At 41.3% G+C, this 25,940-nt stretch overlaps 2 protein-coding genes across 12 annotated transcripts in view; one reads left to right on the top strand and one right to left on the bottom strand.

Annotated features, from left to right (window-relative positions):
• Positions 1-14,664, bottom strand: part of Ap4s1 (adaptor related protein complex 4 subunit sigma 1) — a 53,166-nt gene extending 38,502 nt beyond the window's left edge. For 7 of the 8 annotated variants that reach the window (XR_010052130.1, XR_010052131.1, XR_010052128.1 and 4 more), the window contains exon 1: positions 9,526-14,664. The gene's annotated coding sequence lies outside the window, so the exon portion shown is untranslated. The remainder of the gene's footprint in view (positions 1-9,525) is intronic. The other variant, NM_001130999.1, reaches the window with a different exon arrangement.
• Positions 8,933-25,940, top strand: part of Strn3 (striatin 3) — an 86,318-nt gene continuing 69,310 nt past the window's right edge. For 3 of the 4 annotated variants that reach the window (XM_006240077.4, XM_006240075.4, XM_006240076.4), the window contains exon 1: positions 8,999-9,427. In XM_006240077.4, the coding sequence (XP_006240139.1) occupies positions 9,149-9,427 (279 nt within the window). In that variant the 5' untranslated portion in view covers positions 8,999-9,148. Of the gene's footprint in view, positions 9,428-25,940 lie in introns of all 4 variants that reach the window. The other variant, NM_001029897.3, reaches the window with a different exon arrangement.

Raw genomic sequence — 25,940 nt, 5'->3', positions numbered from 1 at the left:
ATCTCCTGCGACTGCGAATGGTGCTCAGCTGTAGCATGCTTACCCAGTATGTGTAAGACTCTGTGTTCATTCCCCATCGCCATAAAAACAATAATAAGAAAAAATCTCACTATATAGACCAGGTTGATCTCAAACTCACAAAGATCCACCTGCCTCTGCCTTTTCCAGGAGCTGGGATTAAAGGAGTGTACCTCGATGCCAGTCATTTTTTAAAATTATTTATTTACTTAGTTACTTTGAATTTTTTTTTTTGAGACAGGGTCTCTCCACTTTTTTAAAAAAAAATAACAGTATGAAACCTGAAATGTCCAAGAAGTGACCCAATTATATAATAAGAAAATTAGATCAGTAAAGTTAAGCTGCTACTGTAGGGGGAGGAGGAAGCCCTGAGTTGTGTAAGTCCCGAGTGAATGTGTGCTGTGACACAGGCACAGCCATGCCAATGTCCCCAGAGCCTCAGACTCATGGAGGAACGGGAAAGCAAAGCCCTTCCCCTTCAGGGCGGGTGAATCATACAGAGGAATGCCGAAGTCTTCCTTCCTTTTGTCCAAGTGTAGATGTTGACAGTGTGCAGAAAATGTCCACCAAAGCTTTCTCCCACCCTCATATTTACTGCTTGAACAGCTCCCCTGCAGAGACTGCTTCTACCGAGATTAGCTAAACTTATCCCCTCTATCCAGTTGTACCGTACGCCCCGCCCCCTTGTTTGACTCCGCCTCCTTGCCCAGCAGTAGGCAATAAGGCTGCTTCTCTGTTCAACCCAAAACACACTGTACTTCAGGGATGCCATGGTTTCTCTAGCTGAGGGGCCAGGTCACCTGATCCCAGTCTTTCTGCCCATGTGTCTGTCTGTCTGTCTTTTCTTCACTGCCTCAGTATCATAGTTAGGTTCATCTCTGAAGCCATGTGAGACATGACATGCTACATTCTACAGTGTGCTTGACATCTGTGATTAGGGCTAGATGTGGCGGCACACAGCCGTATTATTAGTGCTGGGGAGGTGGGACCTGAAACACCAAGGCTTTCACAGCTACACAATGAGCTGAAGTTCAGACTGGGCTGTATAGAACCCTGTCACAAACAAATGAAACTAACCCCCAGATATTTGTGATTAGCATATTGCTGAAATTCTTGTTTGGTTTCCTCCTTGAGAAAGCTGAGCTAACCTTTCTTCTTCTTCTTCTTCCTCTTCTTCCTCCCCCTCCCCCTCTTCCTCTCCTCCTCTTCCTCTTCCTCCCCCTACCTCTTCCTCCCCCTCTTCCTCCTCCTCCCCCTTCCTCTTCCTCCTCCTCTTCCTCTTCCTCCTCCTCCCCCCTTCCTCTTCTCCTCCTCTTCCTCCTCCTCTCCCTCCCCCTCCCTCTCCCCCTCCCTCTCTGTTTTTTGAGACAGTGTTTTTCCATGTAGCCTTGGCTGTCCTGGAACTGGCTCTGCCTCCCAAGTGCTGGGACTAAAGTTGTGTGTCATCATCCTCAACTTCCTTTCTACTTCTAAAAATTACAATCTCCTAGGTAAAAACTGACCAAGAAAATTTTAGCCATGTACCTGAATTGAATATCATTCTCTCTCTCTGGTTTATTTATTTTTTGAGACAGGGTGTGGTGATTTGAATATGGTTGGCCCATGGGAAGTGGCACCATTAGAAGGTGTGGCCTTGTTGGAGTAGGTGTGGCCTTGTTGGAGGGAGTGTGTCACTAAGGGGATGGGCTCTGAGATCCTGTGTTCAAACACTGCCCTGTACAGAAAGATGCCTCCTCCTGGCTGCCTTTGGATTAAGATATAAAACTCTTGGCTTTTCCAGTTCTATGTCTCTCTTTGTGCTGCCATGTTTCCTGCCATGATGATAATGGACTAAACCTCTGAAACTGTAAACCAGCCCCAATTAAATGTGTTCGTTTATAAGAGTTGCCTTGAAAAAAAAGTTGCCTTTGTCATGGTGTTTCTTTACAGCAATAAAACCCTAACTAAGGCACAGGGCTTCTCTATGTGTAGCCTGGGTTGTCTTGGAACTTGCTCTGCAGACCAGGTTGGCCTCCAACTCAGAAATCTACCTGCCTCTGCCTCTGGAGTGCTGGGATCAAAGGCATTTGCTACCACTGTCCAGCTCATTCATTGCTACTTTGTATTTCATAATAAATTGTAGCAATGCTATCTAATTCCTGCTGAAATGTAAATAGATATTAGAGTTACTAGACTAAGAGCCTCTCAATTGTCAGCAGAGCACATAAATTGATTATATATTCAGTTTACAATCATCTGTATCTTACAATGTTTGCATAGTAAAAATATCAAAAGTACTTTAATAGTGGTTAAATAAAAGTATTTCCACAGGGCTATCACATAATACTTTAGAGCAACAGGTAAATAACAATTTATGTTTACTATCTTCATTATTATTTATCTGTGCATCTGTGTATATGTATACACACCTGCGGAGGCCAGAAGAAGGCATCAGATTCATTGAAGATGGAGTTACAGGGGGTGTGAGCTGCTCATCATAGGTGCTGGGGTCTAAACACTGGATCGCATGGAAAAGCACTAAGCATTGGTGATACTAAGTCATCTCTCCACCCCTCACTAAAAGCTAGAAGAACAGGGAGAGGTGAGGTAAGGGGGAGTGGAGTGGATCCCCTTATAAAAACCAAGGAGAGTCAGAAGAACAGGGCAAGAAAATATTCATACTCAAGCAGGGCCAGGTGAAAAGTCTGAGTGAAGAAATCCGGAATGTAGGAGTATAGTTGGCATGTGGGAGGAAGTTAAGGGTAGTATAGACACAGCAAGGACACTCTAAGAGACCAGGGGCTGGCAAATGTGGAGATTTTTATGGACTAGTGCAGTGGTATGAGATTTAAAATAGTCCCCATGCAGAAAGAAAAATACAGTAGATGTAATAAAGTAACAAAATCTTGATAACTATTAACACATTATCAGGGTAGGGTACCTTAGAGTCAGTGATAAAGTATGTGCTTTACATGCAAGTGGGTTCAATCCCCAGAAGTAACTCCCATTCCCCAAACCATCCAAAGCCAGTCCATTCTGACATAAGCTAGAAGATCACTCGTGAGCTGAGTGTCTAGTTCAATGGCAGACTGCTACTGAACTACTGAACATGCTCAGAAACACGGATTCAATCTTCAGTATTGCAAAAACGAAATATTCTTATTGCTACCCTCAACGAAAAGAATCAAAGTTCAATAAGAGTTATTTTAAATGTCTCTTCCAGTCTCAGCTACTGGGGAGGCTGAACCAAGAGACTCACAAACTCAAGCCCTGTCCTGGCCACAGAGAGAGTTTGAAGCCAGTCTGGACAGCTTAGCCACACACTGTCAAAATAAAAAGTAGGGCCAGCAAGATGTCCCAGTGGGTGATGACCTGTATTTGACCCCAAACCCTGTACCCATATGGCAGAAGAAATGACTCCACTAAGTTGTCCTCTGACCTCCACATGTGTGCCGTGATGTATGTATGTATGTATGTATGTGTGTGTGTGTGTGTGTGTGTGTGTATGCACATGTGTACTTCCCTACCTGCCCTCCCCACAAATAAATACATGTCAAAAAGAATGGATGGGAGCATAGTAGCAGTGCTAGCTTAGCATGCACAAAGTCCTGGGTTCAATTTCTAGCCCTGGAAAAGAAAAAAGAAAAAAGAGTGCTCTCTTTTTCTGTGGGATAACTGTAATATACTTTAGGTTGAGCTGTCAATAGAAAGACAATTAAAGATGATTAAATATGCTGTTATATATTATCAAGAAGGGCTGAAGGTATGGCCTCAGTGGTGTGCATTACATATGTGACAGTCTGGATTTGATCATTAATAAAAGAAAAAGGAAAGACTAAGACAAGACCAAACCAAACCACAACAGTCTCCAAGGGAGAGCACTGTCCTACACAGATCGATCAGCACAAGGGCCCCTCGCCTGGCACCATCCTTTTGAAAATACCCTGATGCTCCATTGAGAGACAAGCCACATTCTATTTATTTATTTATTTATTTATTTATTTATTTATTTATTTATTTATTCATTCATTCATTCATTCATTCATTCATTTATTTATTCATTCATTCATTCATTCATTCATTTATTTATTTATTTATTGTATATAAGTACACTATAGCTGTCAGACACCAGAAGAGGGCATCAGACCCCATTACAGATGGTTGTGAGCCACCATGGTTACTGGGAATTGAACTCAGGACCTCTGGAAGAGCAGCCAGTGCTCTTAACCATTGAGCCACCTCTCTAGCCCGACAAGCCACATTCTTTTTTTTTTTTTTTTTTTTTTTTTTTTTTTTTTTCGAGCTGGGGACCGAACCCAGGGCCTTGCGCTTGCTAGGCAAGCGCTCTACCACTGAGCTAAATCCCCAACCGACAAGCCACATTCTTAAGCTTGTCAAATTATCACCTTGGAGAGTCTGGCCAGTTTCCCATTTGTTCCTATTTTCCAACCATTCTGCTCTCATGTTTAGAGACTTGATTGTACATTCCTAGTCAATGTTCAGGAGGGACTTGACTCCAGGAGTTTTTTTTTTCTCTCTCTCTTCAATTTTAACATCTATGTAAGATAGCTATTATACAATATTACCACAGCCTATTTTTTTTCTAACTCATGATACTCAAGAGACAATTGCAGAATGAATTTGGACTAGAATTTTATATAGTATCATGGGTTTCTTAAAGGTTTGGTGTCCATTTTCTTTTTTTACACACAATATTTTTATTTGCCTGATTCAAGTACCCTGCAAATGTATAAGAAGGTATTTGAGTATTATATACTCCCAACTTATTTAAACTTTTTTTAAAAAAGACTTTATTACAGATGGTTGTGAGCCACCATGTGGTTGCTGGGAATTGAACTCAGGACCTCTGGAAGAACAGTCAGTGCTATTAACCACTGAGCCATCTCTCCAGCCCCCCCAACCTATTTAAAAGCCCAGAATTCCTCAGTATACCTTGGCTTCCATAATACATAAAGTATATATTTGTAATTTTCATAGTGTAGTGATTTGAATATGTTAGGTCCAGGGAGTAGCATTATTTGGAGGTGTAACCTTGGAGTAAGTGTGTCACTGTGGGCATGGCCTTTAAGACCTTCTTTCTAGCTGACGGGAAGCTAGTTTCTCCTGTTTGTCTTTGAATGAAGATGTAGAACTCTCACCTCCTTTTGCACCATGCTCCTGCCTTGATGATAATGGACTGAACCTTTGAACCCATAAGCCAGCTCCATTAAGTTTTTTTAAATAAGAGTTGCCTTGGTCATGGTGTTTATTCTCAGCAGTAAAAAGCAAACTAAAAAGTAATGCAGCCACAAGCAGTTTCTGTAATGAATCAGTATCTGATCTCATTTGGCAGGCTGGTTAGAGCTGCCTTCTCCTTTTGGTTGTAGCTATGTAATACCTGGTATGCTCCTTTGGATGAACTCATGTCAGTTCTTATCAAACCGTCTGTAGGCTATAATATTTGTTTACTCTCTTACTTTATAAGTGAGAGTAACTGCTATTTCCCAGAGTAACTGAATCAACTGAAATTACTATAATTTCAAACATGCTAATGATGAATACTGAGTATGGTCATAGGACAGTAGGCAAATTGTCAAGGGAGGTTTTATTTCCTTGTTTCCAAATGCACAATCACTGATATGAGGGGGTGGGGACCTCTTCCTATTATACAACAGGACTTGCTAAAGTCATCAAGAACTGTGTTGTGACTTGTTCTCCCAGCCACAAAAACAGGAATTCTTGTCATATTTTTTTATGAGGAGGAAAAACAACAACTAAAATAGTATTTATGAACCTGCTTGAGTTCTTCAGTGGAAAGATGACAGGTGTGTGGTCACCAGAACCAGGTGCTTACATAATCACAAGTCACTACTTGGTTCTCAAAGGCAGAGTACAAACTCTTCATAGTCACATATGTAATAACTGAAAGAAGGTATTTGAGTATTATGTATTCCCAACTTACTTAAAAGCTTGGAATTCCCTGATATACTTTGGCTTCATAATACATGTAAATTAAATATGAAGGTCCAGCTGGGCAAACCTGAGTAAGTGTATTGGCTCAAATATTACTTGGAGGAAAGAAAACAAGGCCCTAAAAACTAAGGTGATCAAAAATATAGGCATTCTTTTTAAAAACAAAACAAACAACAACAAAACAAGGTCTCACTGTGTACTTTAGGCTAGCCTGGAATTCGTCATGTAGCTCAGGGTTCAGACTCCCAACAATAGTTCTGCCTCACACACACCAGTGCAAAAAGTATGGAGCCGCCATACATGGCTTAAATAGACTTTCTTGAAGATCATCATGAACTAAGCAAGCTGAGCATTTGGAGCCCCAGCACTTGGGTAACAGAAACGGGAATCTCACACTCAAGGGCAGCATATCATTTTACCCTCCACCTGCTCCAAACCACTGTGAACAGAGGAGAACCTGGGAAGGGAGCAGGAATGAGTGACTGGTGAGAGGGCAGGACTGAAGAGAGGAAGTGACTCAGCCATCGATCAGAGAGGGAATTCCAGTTAGGTAAGCTCATCTGTGATAGTATAGCTTGGAGAACTCATTATCTAAGAGTTCTAGAGACTCACTTCAGTATTCTCAGGAGTAGTGGGCAGGAAACATGTTAACAGTGTAAAACATCATCTCAACAGGGGAGAAAACTGTATTTTTTTATTGGATATTTTTTATTTACATTTCAAATGTTACCCCCCCCCCCGCCCATAACCCCCCTATCCCATCCCCTCCCCCTACTATATTTTCTGTTCGTTTGTTGACACAGGGTTTCCTTGTTTAACAGTTCTGGCTATTCTGGAACTTGCTTTGTAGACCACGCTGGCCTCAAACTCAGAGATCTCCACTTAAGACAGACAACAGAAGAGCAACAGTTTTCTCTTTGCAGGGTAGGTGGCGGCAACCTTACCTTGAGCTGAAGTGAAAGATATAAATGTGCATCTTGCTTTTGTTTTTTTAAGATGCTGTCAGTGTTCTCAACCGCTGAGCCATCTCTCCAGCCTGCATCTTGCTATTTTGATATAATCACCATCCAAGTGGGCTTCAGGCCCCTAAAGAAACCTCCTTGTGTGTTTGTAAAAAGGTCCTGAGGATGTGTGTGTCTCTGAGCTTCCTGTGTGTTCTCCCTCAAGGAATGGGAATGCTTGAACCAGCTGTATGCCGATTGTCAGTGAGGAAACAGTATTTAGATAACAACACTCTTTCTTCTTATTAAAAAAAAAAGATTTATTTATTTAATGTATGTGAGCACACCATTGCCCCCTTCAGACACACCTGAAAGGGCTCTGCATCCCATTACAGATGGTTGTGAGCCACCATGTGGTTGCTGGGAATTGAGCTCAGGACCCCTATAAGAGGAGTCAGTGCTTTAAACCACTGAGCCACCTCTCCAGCCCCATTTCTTCATATTAATAAAGACCACATTCCATATGGTCTTACTTCCATATAAATATGGTAGTAAGAATAAGTGTAATAGATCTAACCAGTTCTTCACAAAATATAACAACACAGCAGACATGACAAAATAAAATCTATTTCTTTTTGTCTCTGAAGTTACATCCTGAGTGGTCATTTATGTGCTCCAAAGTGAAAAATTTTTAGGCTTTCATAGTGAAAATAAAGGTTTAAAAATACAACCAACTTTATGTATTTCCTGTATAGCTGTAAATACTGTGTATATTTCTTTTCAATTGCTGTTAAATATTGCTTTTATCTTATTGTATTACCAAATGGTTATTAGTTTTCTTTTTCTTTCCTTTTTTGACTTTCCCAGACAGGGTTTCTGTGTTGTCCTGGAACTTTGTAGACCAAGCTGGCCTGAAACTCAGGGGGCAGGCTGTCTACCTCTGTTTCCCAGGTGCTAGGATTAAAGACATGGATCACCAATCCTGGCAGCCAGGTTGTTAGTTCTATTTACTTTAAAAACTTATGAGTTTATGAGGATAATTCCTGTGAAACCAAGCACACAAAAATGCATACTACAGTACTTAAAAACTGACATTTTATGTACGTATTTCACCCTAAAACCATTTAATGATGAAGACATCGTTGTGTTGATTTAATTTTAAGTTCTATTCACAAGACTTTTATTTTGTTTCGATCAAAATTTCTGCCACTAATGACAATATCTGCGTTCAATCACTTCTAAACATCAGTCTCTTTGAAAGTTACCGTTTGCCATCTAACCCGCTATTCTCAAGATTCAAGATATCACTACTTCTCCCAGTAAACAAATGAAGCAATAGCTCAAACTCCCTCAAACACAGGCTATCTTAGAATAATAAAGACTTAAGACAAGTTAGAACTGGCGGCCAGGAGCACCGAAGTGGGACCAAAGAAGCAGGTCGCGACGAAGCCCAGGAACCAGTGAGAACGTCCGCAAGAATCTGGGCTATTTGCCAAAAGTAAACGTCTCCCGAATCTTGCAGACTGACTGGTGCCACGAAACCAGAGGTCAAGTGAGTGACAGGCAGAGAAAGAGGCCCGACGCTTTGGGACTGAGCAAAACACGCAAAGAATTCCAGAGAAACGTCAGGAATTCCAGGGCGGTACGAAGGCCGGCTTGAACCCAGCTCCGAAGCCGAGGCACTTGGCCGAGACCCACGCTGCTCCTAAGGATGTGTGCGTGAAGAAAACGACCCGGAAGCCCGACGCCCACGCCTTCCCCAAAGTCACCACTGCATCCCGTTTCCACGGGTGTGGAAAAGCTGGGGCCCGGCCCCCGAGTGGGGGCGGAACCCAGTCTTTCCCCGCCCCGAAGAGCAGTTCATCCTTAGTGCGCCTGCGTAGGGTGAGGCCGGACTCTATTTGGTTATCCGGAGTGCAGCTGCCGCGGCGTTCGCTACCCAGCATGCTGTGCGCGAGCGGCGGCCCTACGTCCCTCCTCATCCGTCCCTACCCCCCTCCTGTCGCGGCCCCCCTTTCCCCAAAGTGAGTGAGTGAGACGGGCAGATGGAGGAGGGACTGTAATGGCGGCGGCCGGCAGCTCCCTGCTCTGATCCGCGGCAAGCACACCGCAGCGACCCCCTCCCCGGCCCTCTCCCGGCCGGACCCCCGCCCTGCCGTCAGCGCGGGGCCACCGTCCCGGCCCTCTCCGCAGCTGTCGGTGTCTCGCTCTGCGCCCCAACCGGGGCCCCACACACAATGGACGAGCTGGCCGGAGGCGGCGGCGGCCAGGGGATGGCGGTCCCTCCCCGACCGCAGCAGGGACCCGGGGGGAACCTGAGCCTTCCGCCGGGAGCGAACGGAGCGCCGGGCGGTGGGGGTCCTCCGGCCGCCGAGACGGCGGGGCCCCCGGCAGGCCCCGAGCTGTCCCGGCCGCAACAGTACACTATTCCGGGAATACTGCACTACATCCAGCACGAGTGGGCTCGGTTCGAGATGGAGCGGGCGCACTGGGAGGTGGAACGGGCCGAACTGCAGGTACCTCACCCGAGTCGACTGAGGGCTGTGACCCGGGTACGGGCCGGGGGGTGGGGCCGGGGCTGAGGTTCGTGCCCTAAGGGGCGGAGGGGACCTACCTGAGCGGCTCCGGCTGGCGAGCGGTGACGGCGCTCCGGGCCCCCCCACCCCTGCTCCCGCAGCGGCCGGCTCCCTCCTCACGGGCTGCGCGCTGCGGGCATCCTTGGGGCAGCCATTTTGGCTTTTAGCATGGCGTCCGTAGAGCTCCTCCCGAGGCACCTATTGGGCCTCCGGGTTTGGGCCCAGCGCCTCTGAGCGAGAGTCTGGCGTAAGCCCGCTGGGCACTGAGTTTGCGCTTGTTAGCCCTCTTGAGGGTGAGAACTCGCGGAGAGGGCCTGGGATGAGTGTCTTGTCTCCTGGCTCCCGCACCCTCTTCCGATGTGGCGTCCAGCCCCCTCCCCCGCGCCTCGGTACGCACTTGCCCCTTGACAGCCACGCCGCTTCGGGCTAAGGCCGCGCACAATGGCTTGCGGCCGACAAGCGAAGTTTGCCTTCCCCTCCTCTACTCTTTTAAGAACCCAGGATGCCACTTGGATTTCCTTTAGCGCTTTTAATGATTCATTAACTTTAACTGAATATTTCTCTTTTGAGTTGGCTTCACTAGACGTCCCTTCTATATTCATGCTTTTACTGATAGAAAGCAAAACTGGGCTTATCTGTACTGTATTTATGAAATGTCTGCGGAAAGAATTAGCTTTAATTTGGAGTAGAACGTACTTACTTTGGTATACGCTAAAAGGGAGCTAAATGTCCACTTAATGTGATCCTCTGACAGACTTGAGTTATCCTAACTTTTGGAAGGTGGCAATTGCGGGTTCATGCCTTGAATTTTTTAAATTGCTCCATCTGTTTGAAAGGATTATTCAAGCTGTAGGATAGTTAGTTCCATTTAGTTTTAATTTCCTTTCCAGGGTATAATTTAAGCTTAGAAGAAAAAAAGTATGCATCTAAATGTTGCACCTGTTTTTCAGACGTAAATTTCGACATAAGAAATATCATTCGTTATTATACACACAAAGAACTCCTTTGGTGAATTTAGGAAAAAGTAATGTTGAAACAACAGCTTGATTATTAAATGTAGAAAAGGTATCCTCAAATAAATGTTAATCTTCAGTTTGGTTTCGAATAGTAAACCTTTTAATTGCATAGATTAATTTATTTCTGACTCTGATTGTTTACAAACAATATAAACAATTTTATTCAAAACTTAAAAATACCCAGGTGTAGTGACACAAATCTTTAATCCCATGGGTCTGGGAGATGAGGTTTGATATCCGTGAGTTCAGGCTAGCCTGGTTTATATAGAGAGTTCAAGGACAGTCACGGCTACATAGAGTCCATCTTAAACAAACAAAAAAGTAAAAGAAAATTAAAAATAACGGTCTTTCGCTGCCAAAAGCATTGCAAAACAATTGATTGAACCAGTAAACCTTTTTGGTTATGGGCTTTTGTTATTGTTGTTTTGTTTTTTGAAACTGGGTTTCTCTGTGTACCTTTGGCTGTTCTGGAAGTAAGTCTGTAAACCAGGCTGGCCTCGAACTCAAGAGATCCAGCTACCTCTGCCTCCTGAGTGCTGGGATCAAAGGCATGTGCCCTCACCAACTAGTGTTGTGGTTTTGAGAGATGGTCTCCTGTTCTTGGGCCATCTGGAACTCACTGTGTAAAACAGGCTTAGAGGTCCACATGCTACTTCTTTAAGTGTTGGAATTGTAAAAGCTTGCACCACCTCACCTGGCAAACCAGTAAACTTTTATTTAACTCCACAAAGTGGAAAAAAAGTCCACAAAGTGGGTGAAGTTAAATTTTAAAGCAACAAAATACTACCTTCTTTATCTGACACCTTTAGTTGATTTGGTAGTCTTTGGTAGTGCTTAAAAAATACATTTGTGCTTTAGAGATTACAACTTTCAACATCTTATGTCAAAATTGCCTGTGGTCTCTTTTAAATTTGTAGAGTCTACTTTAATATTCTTGGATTTAGAGTTTTGTGGGCATATAACTTTCTAGTATGTTGTGATACCGACTTTTCCATGTGGGTAGAGTGAGGTTAAACTATTAAAAAATTGCATTGAGGCTTTTGCTGAATTGATAAACCACCAGATACTTATGTAGTTTTTGATCCTTGTACTGTTGGTTTGATTTTCAAATTAGCAATTGAATTTGTCACTGAGACTAGCTAGCTAAGAAAGCATCTTGTGTCCAAATTAACAAGTTTTACATTATTGAAATAATTGGTTTTCTTCCATTTCCTTTTCATTCTTCATGAGCTTAACAGTAACAGAAAAGGATTTTTAAGGATTCTGTAGCTTGGTTTCTTTCAGATTGATAGTCTTTGTTTACTTTCCTTTTTTTCTTTTAAAAAATTTCATTGTAATTATGTGTGTGTATATGCATGTGCACATGAGTTCGGGTGCTCAAAGACCAGAGATGTTGGGTTCCTCTGGAGCTGGAGTTGAAGGTGTTGTGAGCCTCCTTGCTGTGGGTGCTGGGGATGGGACCCAGGTACTCTGGAAGATGGGCCATTTCTCCAGCCTGTTACTTGGTTTAAAGAATGTTATATGATGTTCTCTGCTTCTATTTTATTCAGAGATGTTTTCATTATTTTATACTGATACTTTTGGAATAAAATGTTCATGATTGAATTGTTTATATGCACTTGTGTATGCTGTATATTTTTAAAACATTTTTTTGGGTTAATTAATAGCATTTCAGATTTGTTTCTAGAATATTGAATGTTCTTTAAGTGCTGTCACTCTGTGTGTGCATGTGTTGGGGGGAGCAGGACTGTTTAGAAAAAGCTGCCTGGACCTTGGTAGGCTCACACTGGCCTTGAATGCTGTTAGTCTTTAATTAAAACTGCTGTGAGTACATACTTAAAAGTTTAGTGTTAGGGGGTGGATGGGGAGGAGAACAGCCATATAGAATGGGAGGGGCAAGGGTTAGGGGGATGTTGTCCTGGAAACTGGGAAAGGTAATAACATTTGAAATGGGTTGGGGATTTAGCTCAGTGGTAGAGCGCTTACCTAGCAAGCATAAGGCCCTGGGTTCGGTCCCCAGCTCTGAGAGAAAAAAAAAAAAAAGAAAAAAGATGGAAGAAAAAAAGTTTAGTGTTGAATGTATGTGTAAAAAGTGTATGTGTTGTATTTAAGCTGTAAGATTAAAATTATTTCTGTTAACTTTCTTAAAAACAAGACTTCTATTTCTTATATGTAGTTCTGAATGCACTACATATACACTTTTTTTTTTTTTTTGAGACTATCTTGTAATGTCGCCTAGGCTAGACCTTAACTCCTGGGTTTAAGTGATTCTCTGCTTCAGCCTTCTAGGTATCGGGGACTAAGATGGGAACTCACACTTTTTGGCTGTGTTGGAGATTGGTTTGTGACCTCCCATAGCACACACACAGATGGAGGTCAGAGGACAACTTGTGGGAGTCAGCTTTCACTTCTCACTGTCAGAGTCCTGAGGACATAGCTCAGGCTGTCAGGCTTTGGCAAGCTTCTTTACCCCTCAGCCATCTCTATTAGTACAATTAAAAAAAAAAATTCTCTGGCACTTAACCTGTTATCATCTGTCTGTGGTCTTGTCCCTTATAAATATCACATACACAAGTCCCACCCCTCCCCCTTCGTGATTGACCTTCAAATTTCCAAGTCTTGTGACTTTATACATTGTATTGGGCTCAAACTACACTTTCTGCTGTTAACTATTTCTTCCCCCAATCCTTTCCTTTTAGGGCTTTGATCCCAGAACTGGGGAGGCAAAATCAGGTGGACCTCTCTTGAGTTCTAGGCCAACCAGAGGTTTATAGTGAGACTGTCTCAAACAATGGACTCTTTCTTTGGCTTCCATTCATTCCTTATTTCATTTTCTCTGTTTCATCTCCTTTTTTTTTTTTTTTTTTTTTTTTTTTTTGAGACAGATCTTAACTATGCATTCCTGGTTGGTGTGGTGCTCAACTGTGTAGCTTAGGATAGCCTCAACTAATGGCAATCTTCGTGCCTTACCTTTTTTAGTAAAAGGAATAGTCTAGGGCATCTCCATTGCTGACCACTTCTTGTAATATATTCTTTTTTTGTTGTTGTTGTAGTCTGAGGTTCTAATTGTTTTGTGCTTTCACTGTATTTTACTAAAAGCAAAAATAAAAATTTTATTACATCTTGGTTATTTTCTGTGTGCTGATGTGCATGTGGGCATGTGCATGGGCACAGCATATGTTTGGAGGTTAGAGGACCATGTGAACCTAGGTTCTGAATTTAGGTCAGCAGGCATTGTACTTGATAGATGCCTATATGAGCCACCTCCAGTGCCATAATCCAATTAAGTTCCTATTACCATCTTAGTAGTACCCAGATTTACATTTGTTATCTAATGCAGGTTTGTGAGGTTAGTGGAATTTAAACTTTCTGAAATACTGAGGCCCACACAGAGTTTAAGTAATGTGCTCAAATATGTATTTAGAGACAGCAGAAAGCAGAGCTGGGATTTAAACCCAGGACCATGCTTTTAGCTTCCACACTTATTTGTGAGGCGAATGTGATAACCACTACACTACGGAAACTTCCACACTTATTTGTAAATTTCCTCTTTAACTTTTCTATATCAAATTCAACTGTTCATCTCTTCAGCTGGTTGTGTATCCTATTCTCCCTATAACCACACTAAACCTGTTCCATTAATGTAATTATATTTGTATTTAGCCATTGAGTCCTTCCCAATGTCTTGAATTTTATCGATTTTCTTTTCCTCCACAGTTCTTAATTTAGTAAATATGTGCTGCTTTGGGCTACTCTGGATATATAATTATATATGTAACCAAGACTTTACCTTAGGGAGCTTGTTAGGGAGGTGATAAAATACTTCAAGTGGCAAATGAAAGGAAACTTAGAAAGTAAATGAGATTGAAACTTACAAGTTTTTAGTTAATATTTATTTTCTGTGTGCTGGATTAATGTTTCAAAAATATGCTTGAAAATACAGTCTTGTGTTCTTCCAAAACCTCTGGATATTAAGTTCTTCGTTATATCCTCATATTTTTATGAGGTAGGGTCTCTTGTATCAAGGTTGGACCTTAAACTTACTTTTCACTTCCCCAGTGCTAGAATTCCAGGTGTAAACTGGTTTGTATGGTACTGTGAGTCTAGCTCAAGCTCTAAGGCTTCACGAGTAATAGGCAAGAATTCCACCGGAGTTAAATCCCCAGCCCTTCATTTCGTTCTTGCAACTCCCTCACCCCAGATCTACCTTTAGATCTTAAGTTTAAGAAATACTGAATCATATTAACATTATACCTTCGAGAAGCACCATTAGTAGACAGTCCTGAAGAAGGAAAGAGTCTACTGAAAATAGGAGAACTAGACTGAAGTGATTGAAAGGGCCAGGTAAAACAGGCTCATTCTAAAATAATGTCTATCTCACTAGTTTTTAATTTGAGTGGCTTATAGTCCTCCTGCATATACAGGGATGTGGATCTTTTAGCTTACAAAGGAAGAGGTAAGGAAATGTTGCCTGGCTAGCCTGTGGCTTCTGACCATTAGCCTACGGAAGTAGTCCTGATTTATTGTGTGTTCCATTACACTGCTACCATCGCCTCTGCTCATGTGTTCCTCTTGCCTGAATTCTCTAATATTATCAAAATTTCTTCTGTATGCTGTCCCTCTGTTATTTGTATTGGAACTACAATAGAATTATTATAAACTTTAGTATTTTATTGTGGAATGTTTTAAATATATGCTTAGAAAATAGTCTGTGATTTCCCACAAACTGTAACTCATCTTAAAGTATAACCTCTAAGATCAGTCCCTTTCCCCCCCGACAGAGACTCTTGTATACCAGGCTGGCTTGTCTCACTGTGTAGAGAAGGATAATCCTGAACTCTTGATAATATTGGGATTATAGGAGTGTAACACTGTGCTTGGTTATTATATGGTTCTGGGGCTGGAACCCAGAACTTTGTGCATGCTGGGTAAGCACTGTGCCAACTGAGCTATATAGCCTTTTACTTGATTGATTTTGTTTGTTTTAACTTACTTCTCTCCATTTGCTTACATGCCATTATTTTGAAGCAGGTCTTGGAACCATGTAATTTCACCCATGACATTTTAATATAAAGCCTGTGTGTTGGCTCATGCCTGTAATCCTAACACTTAGAAAGGCTGAAACAGGAGGATCACTGTTAATTTGAGACCGATTCAGTTAGCTAGTAAGTTCTAGGTTAACCTGAATGGTAGGGAGGGCCTGTCTAAACAAAACAAAGAAAGTAATTTATATCTTTAAAGATAAGGGTTATTAAACACAACTTCAGTATAACTACTATATATAGTTCCTTGGTTTTATCAAATACATATTGTTTAGATTTACAACTTAGATATCTTGGTGTCTCTCTGAATTAGGGTCCATATTGTGGCTGGACCATCTCTATCTCAGTAATTTTTGTTCAAGAAATTAGACAGGGGTCAGGGAAATGGTGCTGATGGCTGCTAAGACTGAGTGTAATCTCTGGGATTACATAGTAGAAGGTGATAGTAGAAGGATAGGAAGCTGTAAGTTGTTCTCTGACCTCGTGTATGTGCTTGAAGACATACTCACACATTGATACATGTGCCAGGATGCACACACAGCACACAGAATGGGAAGGAGGTAGATCCACCACCACCACCCCGCCCCCCACCCCCACCCCCCGGAGCTGGGGACCAAACCCAGGGCCTTGTGCCTGCTAGGCAATCGCTCTTCCTCTGAGCTAAATCCCCAACCCCCACTGAGCTAAATCCCCAACCCCCATTGTTTCTTTAAGGTTCCCTGTGTCTGGGTTTTGTTTAGCACTATCCTTATGTTGTAGTTTTGGTCTCTTGTTCTGCCCTGCTTCTTTTCCTTAAAAGCTGTTGGCTCTAGGGTCTTGATCAAAGTTGTTTTTTCCTCTCCTGCTCTTCATGGAGGGAAGAATGTGAGGAAACAAACCAGTTTTCTAGGTGGTGGTCAGGTCTTTGACCAGAAGGCATGTGGTTGGTTATGTTACCAGCTATTTGATATTAAGGCTTAGGAATGGTCATTTATAAGGACAATCAATTTTGTTGTTGGTTTTTTTTTAATGTAATAAGCCTAGACCACTCACCTTCTCAGTCTCTAAGTTAGACAGTCCTTTTTATGCTTATTTGTACCAATGAAGTATATGCAGAATGTATGCAAATTAAAAATATCATTCTTCCTGACATTTGCTTTGATTTTTGGGTGGAATATTGTACATTTATTTTAAGTCACTTATAAGTACTCAGTAAATGTTAGGGGTGATATTTAGTTATTACTTGTTAATAATAATAAAAGACCTATCTGTCTAGCCATGTATCTATCTGCCCTCCTTCCCTCCCTTCCTCTTTCTTTTCTGAGATAGGATGTCATATAGGCCAAGCAGGCCACAAGTTTACTGTGTATCTGAGACTGACCTCTGGTTTTCTGTCTCTCTCCTAAATCCTTGGAATTACAGACCTGTGCCTGGCTTTATATATGTATTTGCTATGTTTTTGTTTGTTTGTTTGTTTGTTTGGTTGGTTGGTTTTTTTTTTTTTTTCTTTTTTTTGGAGTTGGGGACCGAACCCAGGGCTTTGCGCTTGCTAGGCAAGTGCTCTACCACTGAGCTAAATCCCCAACCCCATTTGCTATGTTTTTTAATGATTTAATTTAAAGGCATGGGTAATGTCAATTTACCTATCACTCTCCTAGTGATGCTGCTACCAAAGACAATAGTTATATGATTTAAGGATAAAATCCCTCATTGTGAGAATGAGACTTTTATTGGCTCCCAGATGTAATCTTACTATAATAAGTCACTTAAGAGAGTCTAGGCTTTCACTCTCAGAAGTTTCAGATAGAATCTATATTTGTGTGTGTGTGTGTGTGTGTGTGTGTGTGTGTGTGTGTGTTTTCTGTGTCTCATGTGTCAGAGAAGTAGGTGTTAGCTCTTTGCTTCCACATGGAACCTGGGGATTGAACTTAGGTTGTTAGGTTGGTGACAGATTCATTTGTCTGCTGATTATCCCACCAGTCTGAAAATCTGTATTTTGAAAATCCTTGTTTGATATTGTACTTTGCAAGTTGGTGTGTTGTTAAAGATTTTAAAATGATTTTTTTTTTTGTGGTCCATGTCTTATTTAATTTCCTAAAAATGATTCTTACTTCCTTTCTTCTAATGGCATTTGAAATTTTAACCAGTGTGTTACTTTCTTCTTTGAAATTTCAGTGACTTGCCCTGCACATATTTAGAACATTTTTTTTTTTTTTTTGGTTCTTTTTTTTTCGGAGCTGGGGACCGAACCCAGGGCCTTGCGCTTCCTAGGTAAGCGCTCTACCACTGAGCTAAATCCCCAGCCCCTATTTAGAACATTTTTATATTTATTTTTAATACATTTTTTGTAAATTGTTTTAAATTTTCTGTCTAGCTGTGAGGAGACACCATGACCAAGTCAACTTACAAAAAAAAAAGAAAGCATTTAATTGGGTTTGCTTATAGTTTGAGTAGGTTAGTCCATTTCCATCATGGCTGGGAGCATGATGACAGGCAGGCAAACAGGTAGGCTAGTTCTGGATCAGTAGCTGAGAGCTTACATCCTGATCTGCAGGGAGGAGGCAGAGAGACAGTAAGACTGGGCCTGCCTGGTGCTCCCACTGACACATCTCCTCCAATAAAGCCTCACTTCCTAATCCTTCCTAAATAGTCTGTTAGCTGGGAACCAAACATTCAAGTATATGTCAGATAATAAAACTTTTATAGTGGCCTAGATTATGGTTTTGTTTCATTATTGAGTTAGGGTCTTCCTAGGCTGGCCTGGTATTTGTTAAGCAGCCGGGTTGGATATTGAACTCCATGAAGTCCTGCCTCAGAAGTCTTCTAAGTGCTGTGATTACAGTTGTGTCCATACCTAGCTTTTCTTTTCTTTTTTTCTTTTTTTTCCAAACCTAGCTTTTCTTAAAGTACTTAATGTTCATTGTGTTGGTTTTTTTTTTTTTTTCCAGAACCATTAAAACTGAATGGGACATACATAAGCTTACATATGGTAGAGGTAAGAGTAGAGCCTTGGTCACTGTTCTATTGCTGTAAAGAGACACCAGTGACCATAGCAGGTCTTATGAAAGAAAACACTTAATTGGGGGCTTTTTATGGTTTCATTGAGTCAGTCTGTTATCATGGTGGTGGGGAGCACAGCACAGATGGAACACGTGGTATTGGGAAAGCAGCTGAGAGCTACATCCTGACCAGCAGGCTGAGAGGAGGTGGGAGGAGGAAGGAGACAGAGACACAAGACAGACAGACACACACAGGTGGACTTTTGAGATTCCCCCAACATCTCAGTGACAAACCTCCTCCAACAAGGCCACACCTCCCAGTTCTTCCACAAGTATGAGTATTGTGGCTATTCTCATTCAAACCACTACAAGTAGGAACCAAGACTCTGTACCAGCTCTGTATTTGTGTGTCTTTGTTGTTTGTACATACTGTTAACTTCTGTTATTCCTTTCTGGCACCTCATAAAATTTGTGGTTTTAAGTTTGCTGTCCTTTTCTGTAGTAGAGTGATTATAAGTTCTTTGGAAGGATAGGGTGTTTTTTTTTTTTTTTTTTTTTTTTTTTGGTTCTTTTTTTCGGAGCTGGGGACCGAACCCAGGGCCTTGCGCTTCCTAGGTAAGCACTCTACCACTGAGCTAAATCCCCAGCCCCAAGGATAGGGTGTTTGAATTCGCTTGTATATTCACTGTGGGAGGAAGGACCTGGCACACGATATAGGTGTTTGCTAAATTATTGTTAAATGAATAGAATTGCTGAGAGCATTTCATTAAACTAATTTTAATGTTGTTGACTGGGAAAGTCCACAAAATGGAGATAATGTATCAGTAGCAATAGTGTAGGATGGCACCAATCCTGATTTAAAATTATGTATGTCTTCTTTTGCTGAGAAATGGAGTGCCAGAGGAATCTTAACTACAGTTGAATAAATTTCTTTAGGCTCAGTGCAAGAGCTTTTCTCTGTTCAACATAAGTATGGAAGTGCTTAATGAGTAGCAGGTGGCACTTAACTGAACATATTCCATGTTATGTGCTACAAATCAAGTATATTTTTAAAAATATGTGGGAAAAGAGCTGGGACTGTATATGGCTTGGTGGTAGAGCCCTAGCTTAACATTTGTGAAGACTTAGATTCACTGGCTAGTACTGCCCCCATCCCCTACAAGAAGAAGTACATTCAGGAAAATACTAATTAAAATACTGTGTTATTTTGCAGCTGGGATGTAGCTGAGTTAGTAGAGTGCTTATCTATCATTTGCAAAGCCCTAAACTCAGTCTTCTCTACTTCATAAACTAGGTGTGGTGTCACACAGGCCTGCAATTTTAGCACTATAGAGATCTAGACAGGAAGCATAGTGAGTTTGAGGCTAGGATGGGATACGTGAGACCCTATCTCAAAAAAATTATTTTTAAAGAAAAAACGGTCTTTTTGGGTGATCAGGTTGGCAACCTAAGTTCCTTTCCTTACTCACTAAAAATTGATTGAGCAAATACAATGAAATAGATGTTTGCTTTTAATCACCATTAATTTCCATTTTTTTCTTACTTTTGGCCACGGGGGGAAGGGGGGGGTATTGTTCAAGACAGGGTTTCTCTGTGTAGTCCTGGCTGTCCTGGAACTCACTATGTAAACCAGGATGGTCTCAAACTCAGAGATCAACCTGCCTCTGCCTCCTGAGTGCTGGGATTAAAAGTGTGTATTACCACTACCATTGACTACTTTGTTCTTTAAGTATAGCTTGTGTGTGTGTGTGTGTGTGTAAGTTTTTAAGAGCCATGGTCTTGTTACACAGCTAGCCTTAAATTCTCAATTCTCCCTCCTGAACCACCTAACTACTGAAAAAATAGAGTTGTGCCACTGTCTAAGTGACAGTTTCCTTATGTAACTCAATTTAGCTTTTTATAATCTTTGTACTTCAACCTCCTTAGTGCTGAACTTCCAAGCATGGATTACTATACTATCCTTGTTTATAAAATCATTGTTAAAAATATCTTGTTGTAAAACAACAAAACAAGCACTGCGTGTGTGTGTGTGTGTGTGTGTGTGTGTGTCTGTCTGTCTGTCTGTCTCTGTGTGCGTTTGTGCGCACGCATGCATGCCCAAGCATAAGGGGGGGGGTTTGATAGTGGTGGCACATAGACGTTGTTGTGCTGGGGGTTGAATTCAGTATTTTCAAGAATGCTAGACAAGTAAATGCTGTACTCCTAATTTGCATCTCCAGTCCACTTTATTTTTAGTATTCTTTTTGGGCTTTTTGTTTTTTTTTCGAGATGGGGTTTCTCCAGTCAACTTGGCTTCCCTGGAGCTGGATCTGTAGACTAGATTGAGTTTGAACTCAGAGGTCTGCCTTCCTCTGTCTCTCAAGTCTTGAGATTAAAGACATGCACCCATGTTTGTTTTTTGAAACACGGTTTTACTATGTAGCCCTAGATGGCCTGGAACTTGCTATATAGATCAGATTGGCTTCAGACTCATATAGATCAGCCTGACTCTGTCACAGAGCACTGGGGTTAAATATGTGCCATCGGATCTGACTTTTTAGTATTTTTATTTGTTTAAGGATAGCTTTATTATTTATTTTTATTCATTGTATTTATTTTATGTATAAGTGTTTTGGTGCATGTATGTCTATGCACCAAATATGTATGTGTCTGGTGCCTGAGGAGTCTAGAAGAGGGTGTTGGACCCCTTGGAATTTGAGTTAGAGACAATTGTGAGCTGTCATGTGGGTGCTAGAAACCAATCAAATATGGGTCCTCTACAGGACCATCAGAAACATTAAGTGCTCTTAACCATTGAGCCATGCCATCTCCACCCCCCATCCTCCCCCACACACCTCTCAGTTTCTGGGTTTCTCTGTAGCCCTTGGCTGTCTTGGAACATCTCTGTAGATCAGGCTTGCCTCGAACTCAGCCACTTGCCTCCCTGCCTTCTGAGTGCTTGGATGAAAGGCATGGACTACCACCACTCAGCTCATCTTCTCTCTCTTTCCCTCTAATAAAATTTCTATTTTTATTTTATGTGCATTAGTCTTTTGCCTGGATGTATATCTGTGTGAGGGTGCTAGAGCTTCTGACGCTGGAGTTACAGAGAGTTATGGGTTGCCATGTGGGTGCTGAGAATTGAACCCTGGTCCTCTGGAAGAGTAGCCTAGTGATCTTAACCACTGAACCATCTCTGCAGTCCCCGTCTTATCGTCTTTATTGAACCAGAGTCTTACTGTGTAGCACAGACTAGTCTGGAAGTCCTTATGTAGCCCAAGTTGTCTTTGAATTTAGTGTGTAGCCTAGGATAGCCTTGAGCTCATAGTTTTTTTTTCAGGCTTCTGAGTGCTAGGATTACAGGTGTGAGTCACCATGATGGCATGCATGCATAATTTTCTTTGAGGTTGTCCTGGAGATTACATAAAAACTTTATAGCATTCAAGCTTTAATATCAGTTTAATTAAAATTGAACATAAATTTTTCCTACAAATCTTTATTACCTTCTTTCTCTTTATATTATTCTCCTACAATTTATATATGTTCAGTGTATAACTAACCAATGCAGACATAATTATTACTAAATAAACTTTCTTTTTAAATTGGGAAGAAAAACAATTCAACTCTCCTTTCACTTTATTTTTTTAAATGGAGGTTTCCCAAAATTGCTCGGACTGACCTTGAGTTTAACTCAGTAACCTGGTTGGCCTCAGATTCACTGTCATCCCCTGCCACAGCTCAGGTGTTCATGCTGTAGGTATACCAGTGCACTCAGCTTCTCTTTTATATTTACTAGTGTTGGATATAGATAGGGAGTCTTTCAATTTTGTTTTGTTTTTTAAGACAGGGTTTCTCTGTGTAGCCCTGGCTGTCCTAGAACTTGCTTTGTAAAGCAGGCTGGCCTCTTAACTCACTGAAATTTGCCTTCTCCTGCCTCCCAAGTGTTGGAGTTAAAGGTGTGTACTACTAGTGTGTGTGTGTGTGTGTGTGTGTGTGTGTGTGTGTGTGTGTGTGTGTGTGTGTGGTGAGTGCAATGTGTATGCAGGTCAGAGGCCAACTTGATGGAATGGAATTTTTCTCATTCCCTGTTGAGTAGATTCTGGGGATTGAAGTCTGGTCACCTTTATTCATGTAGCCAGCTCTCCAGCCCTAGGCAGTCTGTTTCTTTATTTTCATATTAAACCAAGGCTTGACTCTACTCTGGGCAAGCAGGCAGTCTTTTTTTTTTTTCAGCTTTTTGAATTCATCATTTTACTTCATTTATTTCCAGTGGGAGTTCAGCTGTGATGAGTCACTTTTCTTTGGATGTTTTGTGAGTTTCTCTTTTTCATTGACAGTTTGATTCTGGTATATCATGATAATAATCTCTGAGTTTATTCTATTTGTAATTCCTTGAGCAGTTTTTCATCACATTTAGAAAGTTTCTGACTTTTTTCCAACTAGTTATTCTACCATATCTCTTTTCTTCATTCTCATTTAGCTTATTTAATTGTGTCCCACTGGATTCTGTGGCTTAATTTTTTTCTGTTTTGTTCAGTTCTCAGAATACAAAATTTCAAATTGATTATTCTATCTGCTTTATATCAATTTATTGAGTTTTTCATTTTTATCACTTTTTTCTTTTTTGGAGACGGTGCTGCTTATATCATGGGCTGCACTAGAACTTACATGTAGCTGATGGCCTTGGACTTCTGAGACTCTTGCTTCCACATCCACTGCCAGGACTACAGGTGTATACTACCACACACAGTTTATGCAGTAGGGTAGAGGGCCAATCTAGGCCTTGTATACATGCCAGATAAGCATCTACCAGCTGAGCTACAGCGTGTGTATGACGTGTGAACGTGCTAACATGCATATGGAAGTCAGAGGACAACTTGTGGAACTTTATTCTGTACTTCCTATATATCAGAGATTGCACTTCTTTGGGTATGACTTCTCTCCAGTCCAGTTCTGAAATTTTTAGTTTTAGTTTTAGGTTTTGTTTTTGTTTTTAAACAAAACAACAAAAAACTCCTGATCATGAAAATGCTTCTGTAAGATTGATTGGCCTGTAGGCAAAACCAATGGGGCATTTCCTTGATTAATGATTGATATAGTAGGGTGTGGTGAGAATTCTGAAAATTTGGTTTCTTAAAAAAAAATTTATAAGAAGGTGTTTTTATTTTAATCTCAGGTGTGGGAATTTGGGACTGCTTCAGAGTGTCTGCAGCAGTTGAGTATAATTTGCCTCATGCTGTGGCAGAGATGTGGTTTTGCCAGGTACAAATAGTTTCTGCAGTTGTGTGACATTTGTAATTCTGGGAACTTTTTAGAGGTTTTGTAAACGATAGGGTACTGAGAGTCAGGGTTGCTGGTTGGTGGTTAGTAGTAGTTGGGCGGGGGTTGGTTGTGGTTTGTTAGTAGTCATAATCATGCTCAAAGAAGAAACAAGAAATTTAGATCACAGATTTCTATCACTCCCCTCTATCCTTCTTTCTCTTCTGTCTAATGATAGGCGATGAAACCAGGGATATAAAGAGTGGGGGGGGGGGGACGACTGGAGAGAGGGCTCAGAGGTTAAGAGCACTGACTGCTCTTCCAGAGGTCCTGAGTTCAATTCCCAGCAACCACATGGCACATGGGTCACAACCATCTGTAATGGATCTGATGCCCTCTTCTGGTGTGTCTGAAGACGAGAGAGAGACAGAGAGAGAGAGAGAGAGAGAGAGAGAGAGAGAGAGAGAGAGAGAGAGAGAGAGGGGAAGGAGAGGGGAGAGGGGAGAGGGGGAAGGAAGGAAACAAACCTCACGAAGTAGCAAACTCTAGCTACAGTATGGACCAATCCATTCATTATGGGATCTCTGGGCAGATAAAGAAGAAAGCAGGCTAAGCAAGCCAGGGAGAACAAGCCAGTAATCAGCACTTCATGGCCTCTGCTTCAGTCTCTGTCTCCAGATTCTTTTTTTTTTTTTTTTTTTTTTGGTTCTTTTTTTTCGGAGCTGGGGACCGAACCCAGTGTCTCCAGATTCTTGCTTTGAGTTCCTGCCCTGACTTCTCTGAGTGAATGACTATAAACTGTAAAGTAGAATAAACTTTTTTCTCCCAAGTTATTGTTGGTCATGGTGCTTTGTCATAGCAACAGAAATGTCACTGAGATGTTGAGTAAAATCTGTGTTTGAGCCTTCTTGGGGAACACCATTTATACTTACTTTGCTTCTCCACTATGTTTTATGATATTTGATTCATGTTATACTTTTTGCTGCATACTTAGTAATTTTTTGTTTCATTCGTATTGCTGGAGATTGAACTCAGGTCTTATGCAAGCACTCTCCATTATATGCTTAGTTCTCTACTTTTGGGGGGAGGGTTCACTTAAAAGAATATTTTTTTTTTTGGTTCTTTTTTTTCCCGGAGCTGGGGACCGAACCCAGGGCCTTGCGCTTCCTAGGCAAGCGCTCTACCACTGAGCTAAATCCCCAACCCCAAAAGAATATTTTAATAACAGCAACGCCGAAAGTCAGGTTCACCTTCTTTCTTGGTTGTTTTCTAAACTAATTTTGTATTTTTGTTGTATGTGGTCACTGGCTTCTTTGTACAGTAAGCTTAGTGTGGTGAAAGTGGTAAGAGGATAGAGAAACTAATCAGTTAGTCAAAGTTTCAAATCTTGCATGCCTGGAATATGTTCTTTACCAAGTCCTTTTTCAAATTAATTAACTAATTAATAATTAATGTATGTACTTTGTGGGGGTAGAGGGGGAGCAGAGACAGACAAAAGATAGTCTGTGGGAGTTGGTTCTCTCCTTTTGTCATTTTAGGTTTTAGGGACCAAACTCAGGTAGCAGACTTGGTGCTACTCTCTAAGCTATCTTTCTAGCCCTCTAGTTAGTATATCTTAAAAAGGCATCCAATTCAACCTTCACATTCAAGAAGCTAAGAACAAGACTACGGGGCATTTATAAAGCTAGTTAGTGACAGGAGGGATTCGAATATATATCTGTTTAGATATCCAGGCTAGTCTAGTGTGCTTGGATCAATGTTTTACTTCTTCACCCGATTTTCTGTAATCCCTAAGAAAAGATTATTGGAGTTCTAAAACTAAATAGTTTTTTTTTTTAAAATGGCTTTTGGAATCGTCTTGTTCCTAGGAGCAATGTTGAACAGTACGCAGATACTTTAGAAACAACAAGTAGTTTCTAGAGGGATAGCATTTTGGACAGATGTATCTGATGTATTTTTAACTTTCCAGGAAGATGATTTCACAGTTAACTTTGGAAACTTCTCCTAATGACTGTGAGTTACCAGGTAATGGAAACTCTTGGTTAGATGGCAGAAGCAGTGTAAGAAGGCAGTCCCAGTGTGTTGTAGAACTAAGTCAGTGTTATAGTATCTGTCAGTGGTGGGTTGTTTGACTGCAGATCATCTGTGTCATTACTGTCGCTTGTATCAATTTGCATTC

The sequence above is a fragment of the Rattus norvegicus genome, chromosome 6 (genome assembly GCF_036323735.1).
Source record: "Rattus norvegicus strain BN/NHsdMcwi chromosome 6, GRCr8, whole genome shotgun sequence".
Classification (NCBI taxonomy): Eukaryota; Metazoa; Chordata; class Mammalia; order Rodentia; family Muridae; genus Rattus; species Rattus norvegicus.
This window is presented reverse-complemented; position numbering and strand designations above follow the sequence as displayed.